A 19,912-nucleotide genomic window follows, 5' to 3' on the forward strand; every position below is an offset into this window, starting at 1 on the left:
CTACTAGAATGTCAGCTCCCTAAGAGTAGATATTTTTGTCTATTTCACTGAGTATGTCACTTGCCTAGAACAATACCTGGCACATAGTAGGCACTCAGATTTGCATTGATTTAATTAATGAATAAAATGATAAAAATTATCCACTTAGATGTCAGGTCTTTCCGAGAGGAAAAATGATTTGTTTTGGTGCTATAGGAGATACAAGTTATTGGTCTTTTTCATTTTTAAAGACCCTTTAAGTATTTTTTTCCACCAGAAGCTATTTCTCCTTGGCTTTATTTGGATAAGAGAAGGCCATTAAAATATTTTTATTGAGGGGGGCACCTGGAAGGCTCAGTCAGTTAAGTCTCTAACTCTTTTGGCTCAGGTTATGATCTCAGGGTTATGAGGTTGAGCCCTGCATTGGGCTCCATGCTGGGTGTGGAGCCTGCTTGGGATTCTCTCTCTCTCCCTCTGCCACTCCTTCTCTTTCCCCACTTCCCCCACTGGTTCCACGCCTCTCTTTCTCTCTAAAAAAAAAAAAAAGAAGAAGAAGAAGAAGAAAAGAAAAAAAAATTTTTTTAATTGAGGAAGAACTTGAGTAGATTGTTGGCAGATAATGCAGGTGGAAGGAGTTTAACAATCCTTAGAAGCTGAAATGGAGATAGTTCAACACACACTACACCTCCTTTATGCTATTTCAGTTCCTATAAATAGTAGGAAGGAAACTAGTTCGTCTCTTATAGATAGGTCTCTTCCTACTTAATGGTCTGCAGATGCAGTCTTTTCCTGCTTCTCCACTAAGGCTATGGCTGAATGAGGGGGAGCGAGTTTCACGGTTAGATGTGCATGTGTCCATCCTTTCCTCCTGGGGTTATAGGAATGGCAGTGCCTGCCGCAGTGAGCGTCAGTTCTTGTTGCTCAGGAGGTTGAATTGGTGCCTGCTACCTGAATTTGTATACTCAGTAGTACAAAAGGTGTCAAGCAACCTGTAAAGGAAGTCCTCCCTAATATTAATCCAAGCATCGACTGTTGTCTGAATGGCATATTTGGCGCAGTAATGCAGAGATGTTCGGACAGCAGTCTTTAGAATAGCATTCAGGGAGAGGAGAGGAGGTACAAAGGAAGGTTTGCAAAATTCCTGTGCACAAGTTGTTTGCCAAAGCCCTTTATGGGGCCAGGGTAATAGTTATAGACCCTCAGGGATTGAGTTTACTAGGTAGAGACATTAGAAGTAGCACCTTTCCGATATTTAGGGACAAAGGGGATTCATTTCATCAGTCATTCTGTTCTTGAGCTTTTCAGTGTTTTTTTGGTTTTGTTTTGTTTTGTTGTTGGTCAGATTTGAGAAATAGGGTGGGTTTTTTTGTGTTTTTCTTTGTTTTGGTTTTCCCCCTAGCCTGGGTCAGTGCTCACTTATCAGGGTTTACCTTGATCAGCTAAGGTGGATTTTCTTGTAAATGTACCTTAGCTTTCCCAGCTGGGCTCACTGAGAAAGTACTGGGTCTCCTGGGAGTGCTTTATTACTTTTTGTGAAAGGTTGGCTACAACTGAGGATCCGGCACTGGGGACAGATGCTCTGGTTTTATGCTGTATGTAGCTTGGCTCTCCTCAGCCCCATTTGGAACTTGTGCGTGAATGATTTCAAGCGCAGGTATTCTTCAATATGCTATTCTTGCTTCTGCTGCTTGTGAAGACTTGACTATAAATGAATCTGATCCAAGCTCTTTTCCTTTACATCCTTTGGCGCTTCTCATTTCAGGAGCACCAAGCATCCGGTGTTCTAGTATACCTGTTCTTTCCTGGCTTCACCTTGAAAGCTTGTCTTTTTAGAATGTCAGTTCCTAGGGATGATGCCCAGGGCATGGGTTCTCAGGAGAGGCAGTTTGAAAGGCTGTTTGGTTGGAAGCTATAGAGTTTAATTGCTGGTAACACTTGATCAGAAAGGGTATAAATGAAGAGCATGACTTATAAGTCTTTTATTGTATGTTGTCCTGGTGTAGCCAGAGAAGAGCCATTTATACCAAGGTCTGTGTGCTTTAAGTATTAAGGATACGGAGACATTAATCAGAGACTATTTTTAAAAAAATTAGAATATATATATTTGTTGGGCAGTTTCTGTAAAAGCTAGTAGAATGGATAAATGAATTGTTCATACAATGAAATGTGCAGCCATGAAAATGAATAAAGAAGTGTTTTACATCAACATGGATTAATTTCATCAAGAAAAACAAAACAAAAGGCAAACAAAACAAGTTACATATGGGCACATAGTAGACTCAATTTATGTAGAGTTCAGAAATAGGAAAAATGAAACCATATTGTGTAGAGATGTATACATAGATGGTAAAACTGTACAGGAAAGCAAGGGAGGGGTTGTCATAATGGTGACAGGGGAAGGGGCTACAAGTAGAGTGGGGCACAGAGGGGAGCTTAGGTTCCAGCAGCGTTCCTAGTCCTTCACTTGGGTGGTGGTTACTCAGTTGTTTGCTTATTTTTTAATGTGTATTTATGTGTTTAAATGTGCTTCTGTATTTATGTTAATATTTCACAATTTAAAGCATTAATTAAAGTGGAGAGGTGAGGGAGAAATATCAGCTAAGCAAATGTATACAGGAGTGCCTTCCTTTCCAAGCATCATTCCTTTACAGAGAACTCCATGATACTGTCTACCATAGGGCTCTGTGTTGGCAGAACTCTCCAACCTTCTATCTACTAATTTTTCAGCAGCTATTTCTTGTTTTGAAGCATGAGATTGGGAGTTTTTCCGATCTAGTGAAGCCAGTGCTCAAGCCCATCTGTTCATTAAATTGTGCCTTGCTGAGCGAAGACAACTTGAATAGCATGGGTGACGTTTGTCATTTTTTTTCTCTACGCCTTTTCTTCTCTTCTCCCACTTGAAATCCTCCCTTCTTCTCCCCTGCAAATATTTTAAGTTAAATCCCCGTGAGCTTCAGAGCTCTTTTGCAAGTGGGTTCTATGCCTGGTGCCTTTGATTAGAGAGATAAAAGGAGCTACTGTGCTTTGGAGCTGTAAGATGTCTCTTTGATTTTTCTGTTTTAATCCTGGAGAGCATGGACTTTCTAGATCACTTCATATGTCTCCCTTACTCTGGACTGAATGCTGTCTGCAACGGAAGCATAGCATTGGGCATACTCAGCTCCTTGCAGATGGAGTGTAGGGGCTTCTACCTTCAGCTTCCCTTTTCCTTAGGCCTTCCATAGCTTGCTTCCATCCTAGAATGGGATGTGTGGATGGGGAGACATTAACTTCTTAATAATTGACAGGAACATGGTGGTGATACTCGCTGGGATGAAATTACAAAGGTCATTCACCTCCACATCTCACATGCCTCTTTATCCCAAACAGTCTCTTTATTTTATGACTTTTCCATTGTTTGTTTAATTCCTACTTCTGTTTTTGGGTCTGTCCTCTGAGAAACTAGCCCAATGTTTCTGTAGGTATTTCTCTTAGGAAATTAAAAATAATCCCATTCATTTAGTCATTCAACAGTTATTCCACAAATATTTGAATGCCTCCAAGGAGCCAAGTACTGTTCAAGACACTGGGGATAACAGTAAGTGAACAACTTCTGTTATGATAATCTTACCTCTGGACAGCTAATTTTCTTTTTCTCCCCTTCTGTAGGTCCTCTCAGGCTGTGCCATCATTGTCAGAGGCCAGCCTCGTGGTGGGCCTCCTCCCGAGAGGCAGATCAACCTTAGCAACATTCGAGCTGGAAATCTTGCCCGCCGGGCGGCTGCAACTCAACCTGATGCAAAAGATACCCCGGATGAGGTAGGTGCTTCCAGAGGCTTCCCTGAGGCTGTGGACCCAGGTTACAGCCCAATCTCCTTGACTGATGCAAGTTTATAATTTTTTCCTGTATATTTTGAGTGTTATTTTTGTATCACAGGAATGATGACTCTGGACATACCTACCATGGCTTGCATAGGTTTACAACACATTCACCACCGTTAGCAGTAATCTCAGTCTCCAGCCCTTTTCTCCTACCTTTTCCCATATAGCTTGGAGCCTCTTCAGGTTTGTCCATGTTTTTCACTCCTCTGGGCCTAGTTTGGAATATTTCCTGGGTTGTGTCAGTCATTTGAGGTTGCCATTGGTTATGGCAGAGTTCTTTTATTAATTTATGTTTGAATTCTTCATGTTCAAAATTCAGAAGGATAGAGAGTGAAAAATCTAGTTCTCTCTAGGGACTACTGATGTTGTTAGTGTGTTGTATCTCCTTCCAGAGATACTTATCACCTGTCCAAGCAGACACTCTTCCTTTCATAAATGGTAGCATGCTACATGCTTCTGCTCTATTACAGATTCTTAATCTTGGATCCATGAACTCCTAAAGGCCTGAGCCCCCTGAAATTGTTTGCAAAGTTTTGTGTAAACATGCATTGTTAAAGGAGGGGGTTTTTAATTGGTTTCTCAAGGCTCAGTAGTCAAGAAGCATTGTGTTACGATGATTTGAGAGACTTCTGACCTTGCGTCCCAGCATCCCCTCCATTGCCCTGTTTCCCTACCTCTAACAGCCTGCCCACCTTGCTGTCTTTGTGGTCTGCCTTGGACTCCTTCAGTTCTTAAATCTCTTAGCAGTTGCTGTGAGTCCAAATTTGGCATGGTTTAGTCTTCTTGGCTCCCATACTTGGAAACCTCAGTTCTTGTCTCTTCTTAAGTAGTGCTCGGCTATCATCAAAAGTGAAATTTCTGGATTCTAATTATTTGTCCTTTCCCCAACTTGATGATAATTGGACAAGTTTGGTACCTCAGCTTTCCTGTGCTATTCCCTGACGTGGAAGTAAAGAAGAAAATGCAACTCATGGGGATCTTCTATTTAAGCACAACATGTAGTTTTTAAAAATCTATAATAAAGGGGCATTTTGTTTGAATTACAATAATGGAGTAATATTCTAGAAAATGGAGAAAAGTCCCCCATACTTCTGTCAGCAGAAATCCAGTTAAATTCTTGGGATGATGACAAAATAGGCCAAAGAAATTCTTTTTCACTGGTCCTCCATCAGTGACCACAAGCATTGGGAATGGGAATAGTGATAGTGTAGACATTGGGGTTTTTAGTAAGGATGAAACAAGATCATGTCAAGTGCTTAGCACATGTCTATAAAGTACTTGATAAATGTTACTTGTAATCGCTACTGCTATTTGTTAATTTCTGTTACTATAAATACTCCTAGTACCGTTAGACCAAGCCCTGAAGATAACTCTTTCACAGCACTTTTCAGATTTTGGGACCCAAGTGCTTTTCTTGACCAACATTTGGAACAGATCTTTTCCTTTCAGTTGTGTGTTGTGTAACAGCTCAAGTGCTCATGAGAGGAGAAGAGTTGACCCTGGCTGGCTAGGGCTGATTAAGTTCATTGCCCCAGAAGAAAGACACAATGTAGCCTCTAAGAAAGAAGGGTTGGGTTTTAATTTCCTGTTTTGTGGATGGAAATCTAGGGCAGAGGAACACAAGGCCAGTTGGAACTCGTTCTAAAATATTTTAAGTCTATCCTGTGTTACAGTACAGTAAAATCTGAGAATACTACGTGATCCGATCCCAGCCCTCATTCTAGTTTCATGTATTTGTACAGTGTGGTGCTTTTTTTTTTTTTTCCTCTTCCAAGAGCAACTCTGTCTCATTACGTTTCTCCTGGTAACTCTTCAAAGGTCCCGGAGATGTGAAGTATTTGATGGCTACAGATTACACCCTTTCTCAACTACAGTCACTACTTCTCTGTCCTGATAATCCATTCTCTCTTTTCCCTGCTGTGATCTGGTTTTTTTTCCCCCTACCTCGCTTTTGAAGCTGCTTTGGCTCAAGTGACCAGTGACGCCGACTGGTAACCCAAATCAGAAGCCCGATTTCCTTTGCTCTTCCCTTCCCCTGTGACGTCCAGGCCTTTATCAAGACCTAGAGAGTCTGCCTCCTTTAAGAGATCTCTTCTCCATCCTTGAAACTTCACTACTGCTCCTATTATTCTTTGTTCGACTCTGATGGTGTGCTAGGAATGCTGAAATAATGGTCCTTCTGCCTTCATTCTTCTCCCCTCTCCTCCTTTCTCCATAAGTTCCAGCTCTTTTTGAAACAAAATTGCATTTATTCCTTTGCTCAGTGTTATTCCCACATTCATTCTGTGTTTATATGTCTTTCTCTACTACATTGTAAGCTCTTTGAGGGGTGGGACCTTATCTCTCATCTCTGTTCTTCAGCCTAGTCAGTGCCTGACATGAAAGCTATACTGTGAATAAACATGTGAATAATGAGGGTAAAAAACCTAAGCATCTCCTTTTGGGGAATCAGTGGATTGTGGAATGTGGCATTACCCTTTCTCTCTGGCTTTCCTTTGTTTTGGAGCATGTTGTCTATCCTTTTTACATTCAGATGGAGTCAAGGATGGTAGTGCTTATTTGCTTGCCTTTGTATCACTGCCCCAAATATCATTTGGTTGCTTATTCTCTGCTTTCACTCATGATACCTTCTTTCAAAGAAGCTCAACTCTCTCCTAAGTCCTGTGGCAGTAAAAGCAGCTCCAGTGTATGTCCCCAGCCGTCACTGCCCTGTTCTAGGCTAATCCCCAGCGTTGCCTAGCTACTCTAGGCAGCCTAGATACTGCATTGATGGGCACCGTGGGAATTACATACTTATTTCCCACAGATTTACTGAGTTCGTGTTATGTGTGAAGCTCTATGTTGGTTTCATGAGAAATCCAGAAATGAATGTTATAGTCCTATATTCAGGGGAACGTTTGAGAATTAGGATGGTGGGGTGGTGAGGCAGAGAGGAATTGGTTACATACACATGGGGTGCAGTGGGTGGGGTGATTAGAAGAGGGGATAAGAAGTATTGAGCACTGGGCCATGGACAAAAGTAGCTAGCTTTAAGGATTTACATACACTGTTCAGTAGTGGAGGAGTCTACCTGGTTCAAAGAAAAGATTGGAATCAAAAAACTCATCTCCTTGTGGTAGACTTTAGACCTTGCTTGAGTCAGGGAGCAGAGTGCAAGCTGCTAGGTTGCCTGCTCTTAGCGTTCTAAAGGCAAGAGGTAATATTGAGTCTCAACTACTTAACGGCCATTTGCTTCTTAGATTGAGCTCTGGGACATCGTGAACAGACCACAGCTGTCCTTCCTATGAGGCCATTCTGGAGCTTATTCGATAAATGCTTGGGCAGCTTTCCTTATACTTGATACCTAGAGTTGTTCTGGGAGGCTGTGTTGGGATAGCCTTCTCCAGCAGTTAGCTGTCTGCTGGCTGTCCTCTGTATGGACACTTGGACCAAGATTTGTCCTGGAGTGCTCTCTTGGCCTTGTGAGGGGTGACGTGGGTCCTTCATTGCCTCTCTTCATAACTAAAATCCTGTGCAGTTTGTGAATTTGCCCAACTCTAGGTGGAACACAACTCGAGAAGGCTGGTTTAAAAAAAACAAGGTTACAGAAATTAGGTTATTTTTTCTTATAGGATTAGGTATATGTCCTTTCCAAGACCTCCAGTGTGGCTTGCTCTTATTGCCCAGTGACTTACCAGCTGTAAAATATGAGGTCCTAAGGGTGAAGAGAAGGGTGCCCCTTCAGCAAGTCATAAAAGCTTTTAGTAATTCTGTCTAGTTGGTAGAAACTGCAGGTTTCCCCATAGGTGCTGGATAGTTCCTTGTGAATTGACCCTTGATAAATGAGTTTTTACCAAACTCATTTAGGAGTACTTGTTTTGTCAGAGCTTTTGCAAGTGTTTAGGAAAACCATGTGTTATGGAATTTTAGATATTAGTGTGGTACTCAAAACTGAATCCTAAACATTGGATCTGTAGCTGAGGATGTTTTTAGAGTTAAGTGGATCACTAAGGTAATAAAAATGGAGGAGGCTGTTAGCTTGTTCAGTACAGTTTTGTGATGTGGTTGATAATTGGGCTCATTTTTCAATGACAAGACTCTCTGGTGACAGGTGGCTGTTTTCATTTTTAGGGAGTGGAGCAGGGGGTAGAAATGGGACATGAAAATATGATGAACTTTAAATGCCCATTGACTGATTGGCTCTTTTGCTCTTGGGTGCTTTGAAGAAAGAGCATTAGGTGAATGAGGATAAGCTTGTTTTTGTGTCTTTGAGAGTGCTTACGCAGGATCAGTTCTTCCTAGAAGCATTCCCAACTGATGTTATGTAACAGTGCTAGTTTTGTGAATACCGGTGCAACGGGTTGGTGGACTGCCATCTTTTGATTGGCTTCTGGTTTCTGAGAAGTCATATGGATGTTTTTCTTTTAAAAAAGCTTATTGGATAGCCCCACAGAATAATCTTAATGGTCTGAAAAGGTTAGCAGAGCCTTCTTTTCCAGGCCAGTGATGTACCGTTAGCCTTTCCTCTGTGTAGCCCGAGCTCTGTGTCTCTGGGCAATTGTCATAGACAATGCATGCATATTCTGTACATGCTTCCCTTTTGTACTTCACATTTTTTCTGCACATGAGTTCCTGCAGATCCTATATTCTTGAACTCTTACCCCCTCCTTCATTTCTGTTCTGAGGGAACTTGGGGGCATTGAGCTAGGTCTAGACTGTAAATTCAAGTGCAGGTGGCCTCTGACTGACAGAACTGTTTCAGAGGAGACACTGTCCCTTTGTACCATCCTAGAAGTGACGGGAGGGGGGGATCTGGAGATCACATGGAGACTTTGCATTCTGTGGACGTGTGGCTCACCCCTTGTGTCAGAGCCTTGGATGGGTGAGAGGGAGGAACCACAGCTGTCAAGAAGACTCCTTACCAGGGCCTGTTACTGGTGTCTTCCCTCGGATTCTGGGACCTGGGTCCCACTGGTGCAGCCTTGGACTAGAGCAGGAAAAGGAGACATTTTGGGGAGTAGTTCTTGCCCTTCTCAACTCTGCTGTTCTTAAAAAAGGTGGGGGAATTGATATAAGCAAGGCTCTTACTTGAGCAGGAGACTCATTGTGAGATAAGAGCACTAGAACCTTGCCTTTTACTCTTGACGGTGCCTAGAACTGGTTTCAGGCTAGTTTAATAATCAGTGAAAGCACTTTGTAAACTGGAAGGAGGCAAACAAATGGAGGTGGTAGTTACTTACGTTTTCCCTTTGACTAGGTGAGTTCCTGGAGCCTGACTTCCCCATTCAGGAGTGGGCTGATAAATGTAAAGCATTTAGAGTAGTGGCTGGCTCATGGCAGGTGTGATAAAATTATTGGCAGTTACTATTCATGAAGTAAACTATAGCTCTGAATAGAAAGTGATGGAGGAGAAAGTACTGCTGCCAGTATCAGGGCAACTATGAGACCTGTTTATAGGGCCTGTGCTAGTTAAACCAATTGCTGGATCCTCTTTTTTTTTTTTTTTCTTTTTAAGATCTTATTTTTTTGAGAGAGCTGGAGCATGAGCAGGGGGAGGGGCAGAGGGAGAAGCAGACTGCTCGCTGAGTTGGGAGCCTGCTATGTGGGGCTCCATCCCAGGATCCCAGGATCATGATCTGAGCCGAAGGCAGACACTTAACTGACTGAGCCACCCAGGCGCCCCACTAGATCCTCCTTTTTTATGAGCCCCCTAAGAATGCAATCTATGTTGTGTACATTTCATTTTTATATTCCCCTCAGGGCTTAACATAGGGCCAGGGTATTGAAGGAATGAAGTTGCTTGAATGCTGATTGTGGTGGGGAACTCAAGTGACACATTTGTTTTGTCTTTCAGCCCTGGGCATTTCCTGCCCGAGAGTTCCTTCGGAAGAAGCTGATTGGGAAGGAAGTCTGTTTCACGATAGAAAACAAGACTCCCCAGGGGCGAGAGTATGGCATGATCTACCTTGGAAAAGGTGAGTTAGCAAGGAGAAAAGGACTGACTTCTCTCTGAGTCTAAAGTTTCTCCAAAGATCAGATTTTATCTGGTGGAAGGCCAGTGTGAGTTCTGGTGGAGGTAGTTCTAGGACAGTTGGCTGTAGGTGTAATTGGAAGTCCTTTCAGTACCAGAGCTCATGGTGCATAGGTGCTCCTGGTGCTCCCAATTCCTGCTCCTTGTTTACTCCTATGCCTGCTTTGCTGGCCTGGGTTAGGTGTGCGTAGTAGCCCCTAGCGTTCTTCCTTCTATTTAGACCATCAGCCTGTGGAACTCAGTGGCTCTCTGCTTCTAGGCCATAGTGCTAATTGAATTCCTATAGATTTCCTGTTGCATCTTCCATTTCCTTTATCTGTCTTTTGGCTTTTCTTCTCCTGGGGCTTTTTAGGAAAGGAAGAGTTGTTTAGGGCTTGTACATTTTTGCAAGCCACATGTTTTGGAATGGAATGGAAAGAACACAGGCTTTGGAGTTGTGTAGATGTGGGTTGGAATTCTGGCTTCTGTTACCAGGTACTCTTATTTAACTCTTAGCCTTTGTAAGTCCTAATTTTTTCATTTGTAAGCTATTGAGAGAGTTGAAAGAGATAGTGTATGTAAAGCACTTGGCTCTGGCACAGAGTATGTACTCAGTAATTGTGTGCGCGTGCGCACGTACGCCTATTATTCAGCTGGGCCAGGTGGCTCATGGGATATTGGGTGTTCTGATCTTTTTTGGATTAGGAGGAGGGAGAGCATACGATTGTGGAATGGAGTTTGAACAGAAATAGGACATTGAAAGGACTGGTAGGGTGTTCTCCATAAAGCAGCCATTTTGGGAGTTACTTTGGGAGCAGATTTTTTTTTTTTAAATCTTGATTAAATTCTGTGATTCTTTGATAAAATAACCTTCCAACTAAGCTGTTTTAGATAATTTTTTGACCTGGGTAGTCCGTAAGCTGGAAGTAAGCAAGCAGCTAACAACATTCTGTAAGATTCTGATTTTAACTGTAGAGGTCTTAGGAAAGTGAGTTGGACGACTCCAGGATGACCCTGGAGATGACTCGTTTATTTACCCAGTAGAGAAACGCCCTTTTCAGCCTCCCAGACAGATGGCTATCTGCTTCTTGATTGAATGGGAAAATATAGAAATCTATAGAATCTCTTCAGAAAGAGAAACAAATTTGCCTTTTACGCAAAATTCAAAGAATATAATAGGAAATAAAACACTTAAGCATTATTGTTAGATGGCTTCTGGTTAGAAAGAATAGAACCGCATGGTCTTCAAAATGCAATCGTGTGAGGATTTTATCACCTAAAAAATTGCAATTCCATAACAGCTCGTCAGTCTTCTGTTACCCTGCCAGAGACCTCCCTGAAACTACAGAAGATGTCAAGCACAGATATCTCTATAAAGAGACCACCTCTGAGAGTTCTTTTAAGTAAACTTGGGCTTCAACTAAACTGGCCTAAGTATTTATTTTAAGGGAAGTTGACGTTTAAAGTTCTTTGTTGTTTTTAGAAAGTTCATTTTTAAAATTGAGCCAAATTATAAACTGGATATAATGTAGCATGATAATGTACTAGTGTTTAGACTAAAACCTGGTACATAGGAAGCGATCAATAAATACATACTGAAAGAATGTTTGGAATTATCTACACTGAAAGAATGTTTGGAATTATCTACATCTTTTAATTTTAAAGGTTTAAGTGCCTTGAAGTTTAATATTTTCACCCAGCTCTTTTAAGGAAATCTCCACACCAATTCTAATGAAAGGATACAGTGGCTTAGATAATCAGTATCCGTATGTTTATCTTGTTTCATGGCTACTCACTTTTTATGATGGAGAAGAATGGTAGAATTGGAGAATTTTTGGTTGACCTAGAACTTACTTAAAAAGAAATTTAAAACTTACTTAAAACTTATTTTTAAAAAAACTTACTTAAAAACTTATTTTTTAAAAAAAGTCTTCTGACTTTTAGAGAAAATACAGTTGTTGTCCGCTTGCTCAGAATACTATCCCAGTTGTGACTTTGTCAGTTTTATAATTTGATAAGTACTAAGCACGAATAAGATCCTTGGCCTACAAATTCCCCATTTCAGTATTCTGTCCACCACATTTTGTTGCAGGAGTTCAGCCCAGGGAAATATATTTTTCTCCCCTTTGAAGGAGCAGTCAGAACTCACTTTTTAGAAGTGGGGCAGCCAACAGCAATTTCAGAGTACCCTGTGCCAAGAAACTGAAAGCTATTTGGCATGCAGTTGATTGGCTCGTTTTGTGACCGCACACCTTGTTTGTACCCGGGCCTTGTTCTTTCTATTCCCTGACATCTTGGCACCTTATTGCTCAGGTTTTCATTTAATTGTTAAACCCTTCCTTTTGACTTTTTATTCTTTGGGATTCCTGTTGCTTTGAAACAATCAGTGTAATATTTGCTGATGTCGGATAGCTCTGTGTGTCTGTGTCTGGCCTCAACAAACAGCCCAGTGGAAAGGTTCTGGTGACCCATGCTGAGCCTCAGAACCCGAGAACTCGTTGTAAAGCTATCATTCATCTCGACTTTCCTTGGTAGGAAAAGAGGCTTTATAATTCGCTTCTGTAGCAATTTGGGCAATGCTAATGGCAAGGCATTTAGGCTGGATTTGGGTGGTGCGTATATTGTTACTGCTTGCAGAAGTCAATATATAGTGTATTAAATACAAATCTTACAGAGTTTTGTTCTTTGCTGACGTTACCTATTAGCTAGACTCCTGTGTTTCAGTTTATCTGGGACCTTGTTCTCTGCCATATTAAAGATTTCCTTCACAGATGTCTTCCTTTATCGCTTTGTCTGACGAGCGGAGATTTAAGAGCATACAGAATCTGAACGCTTTTTCAATAGAATGGAAATGCAATTAATGTTTCAAGTGCCCAGGTAGAACCTAATCAGATTGGATTTTAAGTTTAACTTCATTTTTCTTGCCTGCTGCTATTGATAGATTTGAAATCTAGACACCAGCTCTGCCCCTGTCTCTGAGAGCAGGAGAAAGTCTTTGACAAACGGTGTAGCTTGTCTTGGTGTCCCTCTTGGAGCAGAGAATAGGGCATCCTGAGAGGAATTGGACTTTCTGTGTAAAACGTGATAGATAATCCTAAATGAATCTATCTGGTTGTACAGGTGTGGGGACTAATATTTTGTTTTTAATTCCTGGTGTGTGCTGGGCACTGTGCTAGATTTACAGACATTGTGGTTTAATTTTACACAAGAGCCCATGTGGCAGGTACACTTCCCATTTTATAGATGAATAAATTAGATACTGAGAGACCTTGTCTAAGCTATTAAGTGGCGGAATTTGTATTCCGCTCCAGGATTCTGCTCCTTAGGTCAGTGTTCTTTGTACTCTCTTGGGCTGCTGTATGTGTCTTGCTTTTCTTTCAGTCTCTGTAGTTCCCGAGATTGCCTTTGGCCTGGGAGATACACAAGAAAATTAGAAACAAAGTCCTAAAGAAGAAGATTTATAGACCTTTGGGTCTTCAAGACTAGACATTTTGGGAGAAGAGGTTTTCTGAAAAACCCAACACTATATTGCTGCCTTGTCCAATTCTCTGACAACATCATTCCCCTTGACAAGCTAAGGGTGATTGTAGTTCCATTTGCGCTCTGCTGCTATTGGAGACAGATTTGCATCTTGTGTTTAATTCCTTTTTTCCTCCTCAGATACCAATGGGGAAAATATTGCAGAGTCTCTGGTTGCAGAGGGCTTGGCCACCCGGAGAGAAGGCATGAGAGCTAATAAGTAAGTATTTATTACTCTTCTGACTGCGCCCATCTTCTGACCCCCTCTGACTTCATTCTCCTCCACCATGAGAGCTGGGGTCATTCAAAAGACGTTGGGTAGTCAGCTCTACTGTGGCTTTGCTGCATTTTCTTTCCTGTCCCCTGGCATAGAGTGGGTAACTTCTGGTGCTCCCCTGGCTTTTAGGACATTTCCTGCCCCAGTGTGGATTATTCTGAGCCAGGAGGTTACTCAGGATTCAGTAGTGGCTTTTGACATGTATAACTCCTTTAAATAAAGAGTTTGAGACAAGGCACTTCCATTCTTTATGTTCACAAGAGCCAACAGGCTATGTCTTACGCAATAGATACTCATTTCCAGAGTATTTATCCATCCATCCCAAGAGATTTGTTGTGTACTGGGCTGTGTTCTGGGCACTGAGAATACAGCAGTGGACAGTTTCTGCTAACATTTTAATGGGGAGACAGACAAGAAACCAATAAACAAATAGATATACAATATGTCATGTGCAAGAAATAAGTGCAATGAAAAATAAAGTGGAGTGAGTAAATAGAATTCAAAGCAAAATCTGTTGCTTAGAATTTGGGGAAACTGACAAGGGCTCAATGGTTCTGTTTTAAAGTCAGGGAAAATTTTCTGTCTGTCCAAAGCCTTTTAAGCCTGTTTTGGTCTACGGATCTGTAGATGCCTAAGTAGTAGGTAAAAATGTATTTGTTTAGCTAATGGCAGTGTGAACGTAATGGGAAGAGTGTTATGTCAGCTTTATAGCACATGTATCATGTTCAAGTTCACCAGTGTTGGCTCACAGTAGGATGGATTGCAGCTGGCTTTAATTAACACTTTAGTCTCTGAAAAGTGATATGTTACATCAGTAATTTGGAGGCTAAAGATGCTGTTTAAATCATTAAGTCCTTGCTATATTATATGACTGTTGTTGGTGTACAAAAGACTAGGTAAATATTTGCATGAACTGTACCAGTGACGGGGATGAGCAAAGGCAAGAATGTACTTTTTGCATTCTTCCTGCCCTCATAGACTTTGAGGCCAACTCATTCACCCTATACTTCTGTAGGTCCTTTCTAACTGCAAAGAAACATTTGTTGGAGCCTCTAATTGGGGGGTGAGCATGTGGGAATTTAACTGAATAAAGACATTTGTCTTAGGTGGTGTTTTTAGAGGCTGAAGTTGTATCTTAAGGAGAATGGTTGGCATGATTATCGTTGCAGTATTTTTTAGGAATCCAGTTTGCAACCAGAATGAAAATTTTTAAAAAGCTCGTACCTCTATTGTACCATCTCAACAAAGAATCTCCTGGAGTCCCAGTCTTTTTTCTCTAAAGCTGTCTTGACTTCTCCTTTTCTCAGTTTCTGTGTTTGCTTCTGTCGCTTAAGCTACATTTTTTATTGAATTCTGGTTGCAGTCTTGGGTCCCCAGGAATGTGACTGTCTTCTTTGAGGAGAAGGGGGAAAGAACAGTACTGAAGACTTCTGGCTTGAGAAATTGTAGGTCAGGGATCCCTGTTCCGATATCCCTATTGCTCAAGGTGGGAGATTAAATTTATGCATATAGCCTTTGATGGGACCGGGTGTTGAGATTGTGGAAAGGCCTCGGAGTTCACTGTTCCCTTTAGCTCAGGGGTGTGTGGAGGGGGAGTGGGGGCCATTTCTAGTTTTGTTTTTTGGTCTGTCTTCTGGTTTTCTGGCTGTTCTCATATATATTTGGTTTCCTGCTTCATGAAGGAGGAGTCTTCCATTTTCAAAATGGAAGCTTTTCAAACTGCTTTTGCCAGGCCGGTCTTATTGAATGTGCAAGTGGTTTTGGGGTGACATCTGTAATAACAGTATTTACTCTGTATTCCCCAGCCCTGTTGTATAGACAGTAGGGAGTAAGGGTGGTTCTTAGTCACTTTCCTTGTTCTGTGTCCTGCTGAGCTCTTCCTGGATTCCACTTCCTGAGTCTGGCATGGTTAAATGAAGCTGTAACCCCCAGAGAGGCTTCCCTCTGAGCCACCAGCTTGTTCTCTTGTAATCACTGATGGTGGCAGTACCGAGATGTGGGTTCTTTGCATCTTCTCATTAAATGCTCTTAGGATCAAATCTGTTGTTCGACGGAACAAGTCTGGAATCCGGAAATTACATTCATGGTAATTTTCTGGTTATAGGCTTGGGTCTGCAGCCATAGATCTGAAACACATGCTTTGGTTTCTTCAAGGGGAGCAGATGCTGAAGAAACCTAGAGTTCAAAGAAGAGCTTGATATTTTTTTTTTTTCCTTTTCCCTGTTGTGAACTCATCACACGTGTTTCTTTTTCATGTCCCAGTCCTGAGCAGAACCGGCTCTCAGAATGTGAGGAACAAGCGAAGGCAGCTAAGAAAGGAATGTGGAGTGAGGGCAACGGTTCACATACCATCCGGGACCTCAAGTACACCATTGAGAACCCAAGGCACTTTGTGGACTCACACCATCAGAAACCTGTCAATGGTGAGGCTGGTGGGAAAAGACAGACATGATGCAGAGTGATTTCTGTTTGCTCTCCAGTTTCTCGAGGTTTATAAAAGCTATTTTATTTGGTATCCAAAGGAAATTGTTAAGAGTGCAACAACACTGGTATTTTGGAAGGTAACTTGAATCCAGTTCATGTAGGTTACATCAGATGTATTTTGACAGAGGTTAATCCTTTGCTGGTGCAGGGTAGTAGATTGCTGGTAATTTTCCACATTGGGTGTCTTCCTGTTTCCTAAAAGCTGCTGCTTACGTATTGTCCCTGAAATTATATTCTGTATACATATTAAACACACACACACACACACACACACTCTCATTCACATTGTAGTTCTTGGCTCAGTTGTGAGACCTTTTTAACTACAGACTGAGTAAAATAAAATTATTACCAAATCTGAATTATTACTTATTTTTTGTTGTGCACCTGGTACTCAAGTGGGGAGCAACCTAGCTTATGGATAACAAAGCTTAGGTATGAGCCATGAGATCCCAGAAAGTGGAGAAGACCTTGAAGTCAGTCTCATCTGTATTCCGGGAATAGTTTGTAGAAGAGTCTGTTGTGTGGATACTCATGGTCTTCCAGTGTTTTGTCACTTCTCAGAGGGGGGCTTTCTGAGTGTTTTGGGGAGATGAACTGTGTTAAATGCAGTTTGATGGGGCATTGTTTATCCCTGGCACAACTTTTGCTAATGACTTAAGCTGTTTATTCTGTCACACAGCTATCATCGAGCATGTGCGGGACGGCAGTGTGGTCAGGGCCCTGCTCCTCCCAGATTACTACCTGGTTACGGTCATGCTGTCAGGGATCAAGGTCAGACCATACACTGGGCTGTGGGGTGGATATAGGGTTTGTGGAAGTGTTGTGACCCGTAGATTCTTCTACTCTGGGACTCTGGATTTACTGATTCTTCCTCGTGTTAACATTGACTAGAGTACTTTTACTGTAAACTTTGCTGTGGGACTTTTCTCATTAGATCAAATAAGATTTTTAAAAAGTTTTTTAAAGTACTTAGGGCCTGTTTTGAGTGGGCTATGTGAAGAGGTGGTTGAGATGCAGAAAGCAAACTTCAGAGTTTCCCGTCTCTCCTGAGAATGGCATGTCTCATGTAAAATATCCATTTTGATTAAAAAAAAAAAAAAAAACCAGGGATTTGAAACTAGGCACTGGTGACTCTTCTTGGCAGGGGTAATTTTCCAATGTAATTCAAAATTGCCCCATGGTAGCGACATGAGTTTTGTTTGCCTTCCCAAGAAGTCTGACAAGATGCTATTTCTAGTCCCTTTTACCAGTATGTTTTACAGAGGGGTTAGAAGGCCTGATTTGAGACCTTCCCTAGCTTAGCTTTGTGGTATTTGTGGCTTTGGATGGTTTGGTGTGGTGTGAGGAGTGCCTGGCACTCACAGTGAGGCTGCATTACCCACCTGCCTTACTTTCACTTTAGTGCCCAACTTTTCGACGGGAAGCAGATGGCAGTGAAACACCAGAGCCTTTTGCTGCAGAAGCCAAATTTTTCACCGAGTCTCGACTGCTTCAGAGAGATGTTCAGATCATTCTGGAGAGCTGCCACAACCAGAACATTCTGGGTACCATCCTTCATCCAGTGAGTGTGCCCACATAGACTGGGCTGTGTGGGGTTAGGGGTGCATTTGGTGTTTGGTGGGTTTTGGTTTGCCTCTCTTCTCTCTCTCTGTATTTAAGAACCATTAAAATATCTTGGCAGGTTTATCATCTGATTTTTGAGGCATTTTCTAGGGAGACATCAGTTAACTGAGAGAATTGGACAGATCTGTCCAACTTACTCACTTTTAGAAAATGAACCTCAACTTTTGAGTTTGTAAGGGGAAGAGGAACTCCTATTTCCTCAAGTGTTGGTCCTTGAGGTTGGGAATAGGCAAGTTGAGGGGCTGCCCCATAGATGAGCAGTGGCACTGAAATGTGTAGAATAAGATTGCCGAGGTTTGTATGTAGGTCTAGAGGCAGCTCTTTAAAGTATTGGTGGAACTAGGGGCACCTGGGTGGCTCAGTCAGTTAGGTGTCTGGCTCTTGGTTTCTGTTCAGATCATGATTTCACGGGTCCTGAGATCAAGCCCCTCATTGGGCTTCCTGCTCAGTGGGAAGTCAGCTTGAGAGTCTCTCCTCTCCCTCTGCCCCTTCCCCTGCTCTCTCTCTCAAATAACTCTTTACTTACTTACTTTTTGAATTCTATCAACTATTTATGTATTTCTTTTTAATATTTTTTAAAATTTTAATTCAATTAATATATAATTCAAATAAATGTTTTTAAAAAATAAAGTATTGGTAGAACTATGATGAGGAAACCTTTTTATAGAAAAATTACTTTGTATACTCCAGGCCTTATCCAGTTACCTCCTAACTCTGCTTTTGAGCAGGAAATAGGTTCTTTATGTTCTTCCGCGTAGACTTTGGTAGGTAGGTTCCTCCTGGAAAGGTGGTGACGTTGTTTTGTACCACCCAAGTGCAAGTGAATTTTCATTATTGTAACTTATATCCTATCCGGTACAGAATAAACTGTTAGTTATTCTTTGGCTAGAGAATTCTTTCATGATGGTTGTTGTGGAAGGCTGGGAGGCTGGGTTTGGAATGTGCCAAGGTCATGTCTGTTTCTTCTGGAGGACTCGCTGTCTGCCTGTGCCCTACCAGATGGCTCTGTGTCACAGTAGAATGGGAATTGTAATTCACTGGGCAAAATGTAGCTGAAGTTATTCCCTTACTCAGCCCGTTCTTCAGCTTCCTCCTTATGAAAAAGGGAGTAAGTGCTGATCTTAGGGAAGGCAATGATAAGGTGTAATCTCTACTAAAGATTAACATCCTCCTCTGCCCACAAGAAGAGCTGTTGAAATGTCAATTCCATTCAATGCCACTAACATTTATCCTACTCCTGTTAAGTGAAAGTTACTATGCTGGATGTTGTGGGGATGGGAAGCCCAGACTCCTAGGAGTTGCTGCAGAGTGGTGGCTCCCATCTCAGAGCTGGTTTCTTAATGAGAGAGGTGGCTTTCCTCCTTCTTTTCCTTTTCGTTTTCCCTTCCCTTCCCTTCCCTTCCCTTCCCTTCCCTTCCCTTCCCTTCCCTTCCCTTCCCTTCCTTTCCTTTCCTTTTTTTAATATGAACTGCAGCATGGATTGTGGCTGTTGATTGTGTCAGAAGTCTAGAGAAATGGATTCTCTTGTGCCTGCTTTCTCATGTGCCTTGTTTTTCAGAATGGCAACATCACAGAGCTCCTCCTGAAGGAAGGTTTTGCACGCTGTGTGGATTGGTCGATTGCAGTTTATACTCGGGGCGCAGAAAAGCTGAGGGCAGCTGAGAGGTAAGGTCTGTCAGGGAAGCCTTCCAGCCAAGGATCTTGTTTAGGATCTTTAGGGAAAGAAATCTTGTGATCTTCTCTCACCTATCTATATCAGTATTTGTTACATTTCAGTAAAGGATTAAGGAAATTTCAAAAGAGGCTAAGATCTCATAGAGGAGTTGCTTACTTAGAATTGGGTTGTCTGATTCACTGCTATACAGTAAGGGCTAGATTTTTATTCAGAAATTGTTCTTCACCAGATTTGCTGCTTTAATGTTTCTGGGTCACCCTTTTCCTCAAGCCCCTCACTGAAACTCTGGGCTTTAGGCGTTTCAATGAAATAAACTTGAGACTCATTTGAAGATGATGTAGTTACTCATCAGCTACTACCAAACAGGTAGGCTGGAGCCAAGGGTATAATGGAAAGATAGAGCCTGTGGGTCCTAAAACAGGACCATTCAATGTTACTGTGAGGCCTCATGCGCTCATTTATTGAAGCATGTTTTAATTAAAAATGTTAATGTAACTGTGAGGTG

The 19,912-nt window shown here is 41.8% G+C and overlaps 1 protein-coding gene across 1 annotated transcript in view; it reads left to right on the top strand.

Annotated features, from left to right (window-relative positions):
- The window catches only part of SND1 (staphylococcal nuclease and tudor domain containing 1), a 405,871-nt gene that overhangs the window by 26,097 nt on the left and 359,862 nt on the right, over positions 1-19,912 (top strand). Inside the window, exons 2-8 of the mRNA XM_026510519.4 lie at positions 3,628-3,777; positions 9,674-9,794; positions 13,490-13,568; positions 15,888-16,048; positions 16,789-16,880; positions 17,512-17,670; positions 19,291-19,397. Coding sequence (XP_026366304.3) covers positions 3,628-3,777; positions 9,674-9,794; positions 13,490-13,568; positions 15,888-16,048; positions 16,789-16,880; positions 17,512-17,670; positions 19,291-19,397 — 869 coding nt within the window. The remainder of the gene's footprint in view (positions 1-3,627; positions 3,778-9,673; positions 9,795-13,489; positions 13,569-15,887; positions 16,049-16,788; positions 16,881-17,511; positions 17,671-19,290; positions 19,398-19,912) is intronic.

Source organism: Ursus arctos, unplaced genomic scaffold, assembly GCF_023065955.2.
Source record: "Ursus arctos isolate Adak ecotype North America unplaced genomic scaffold, UrsArc2.0 scaffold_3, whole genome shotgun sequence".
NCBI classification, from domain to species: Eukaryota; Metazoa; Chordata; class Mammalia; order Carnivora; family Ursidae; genus Ursus; species Ursus arctos.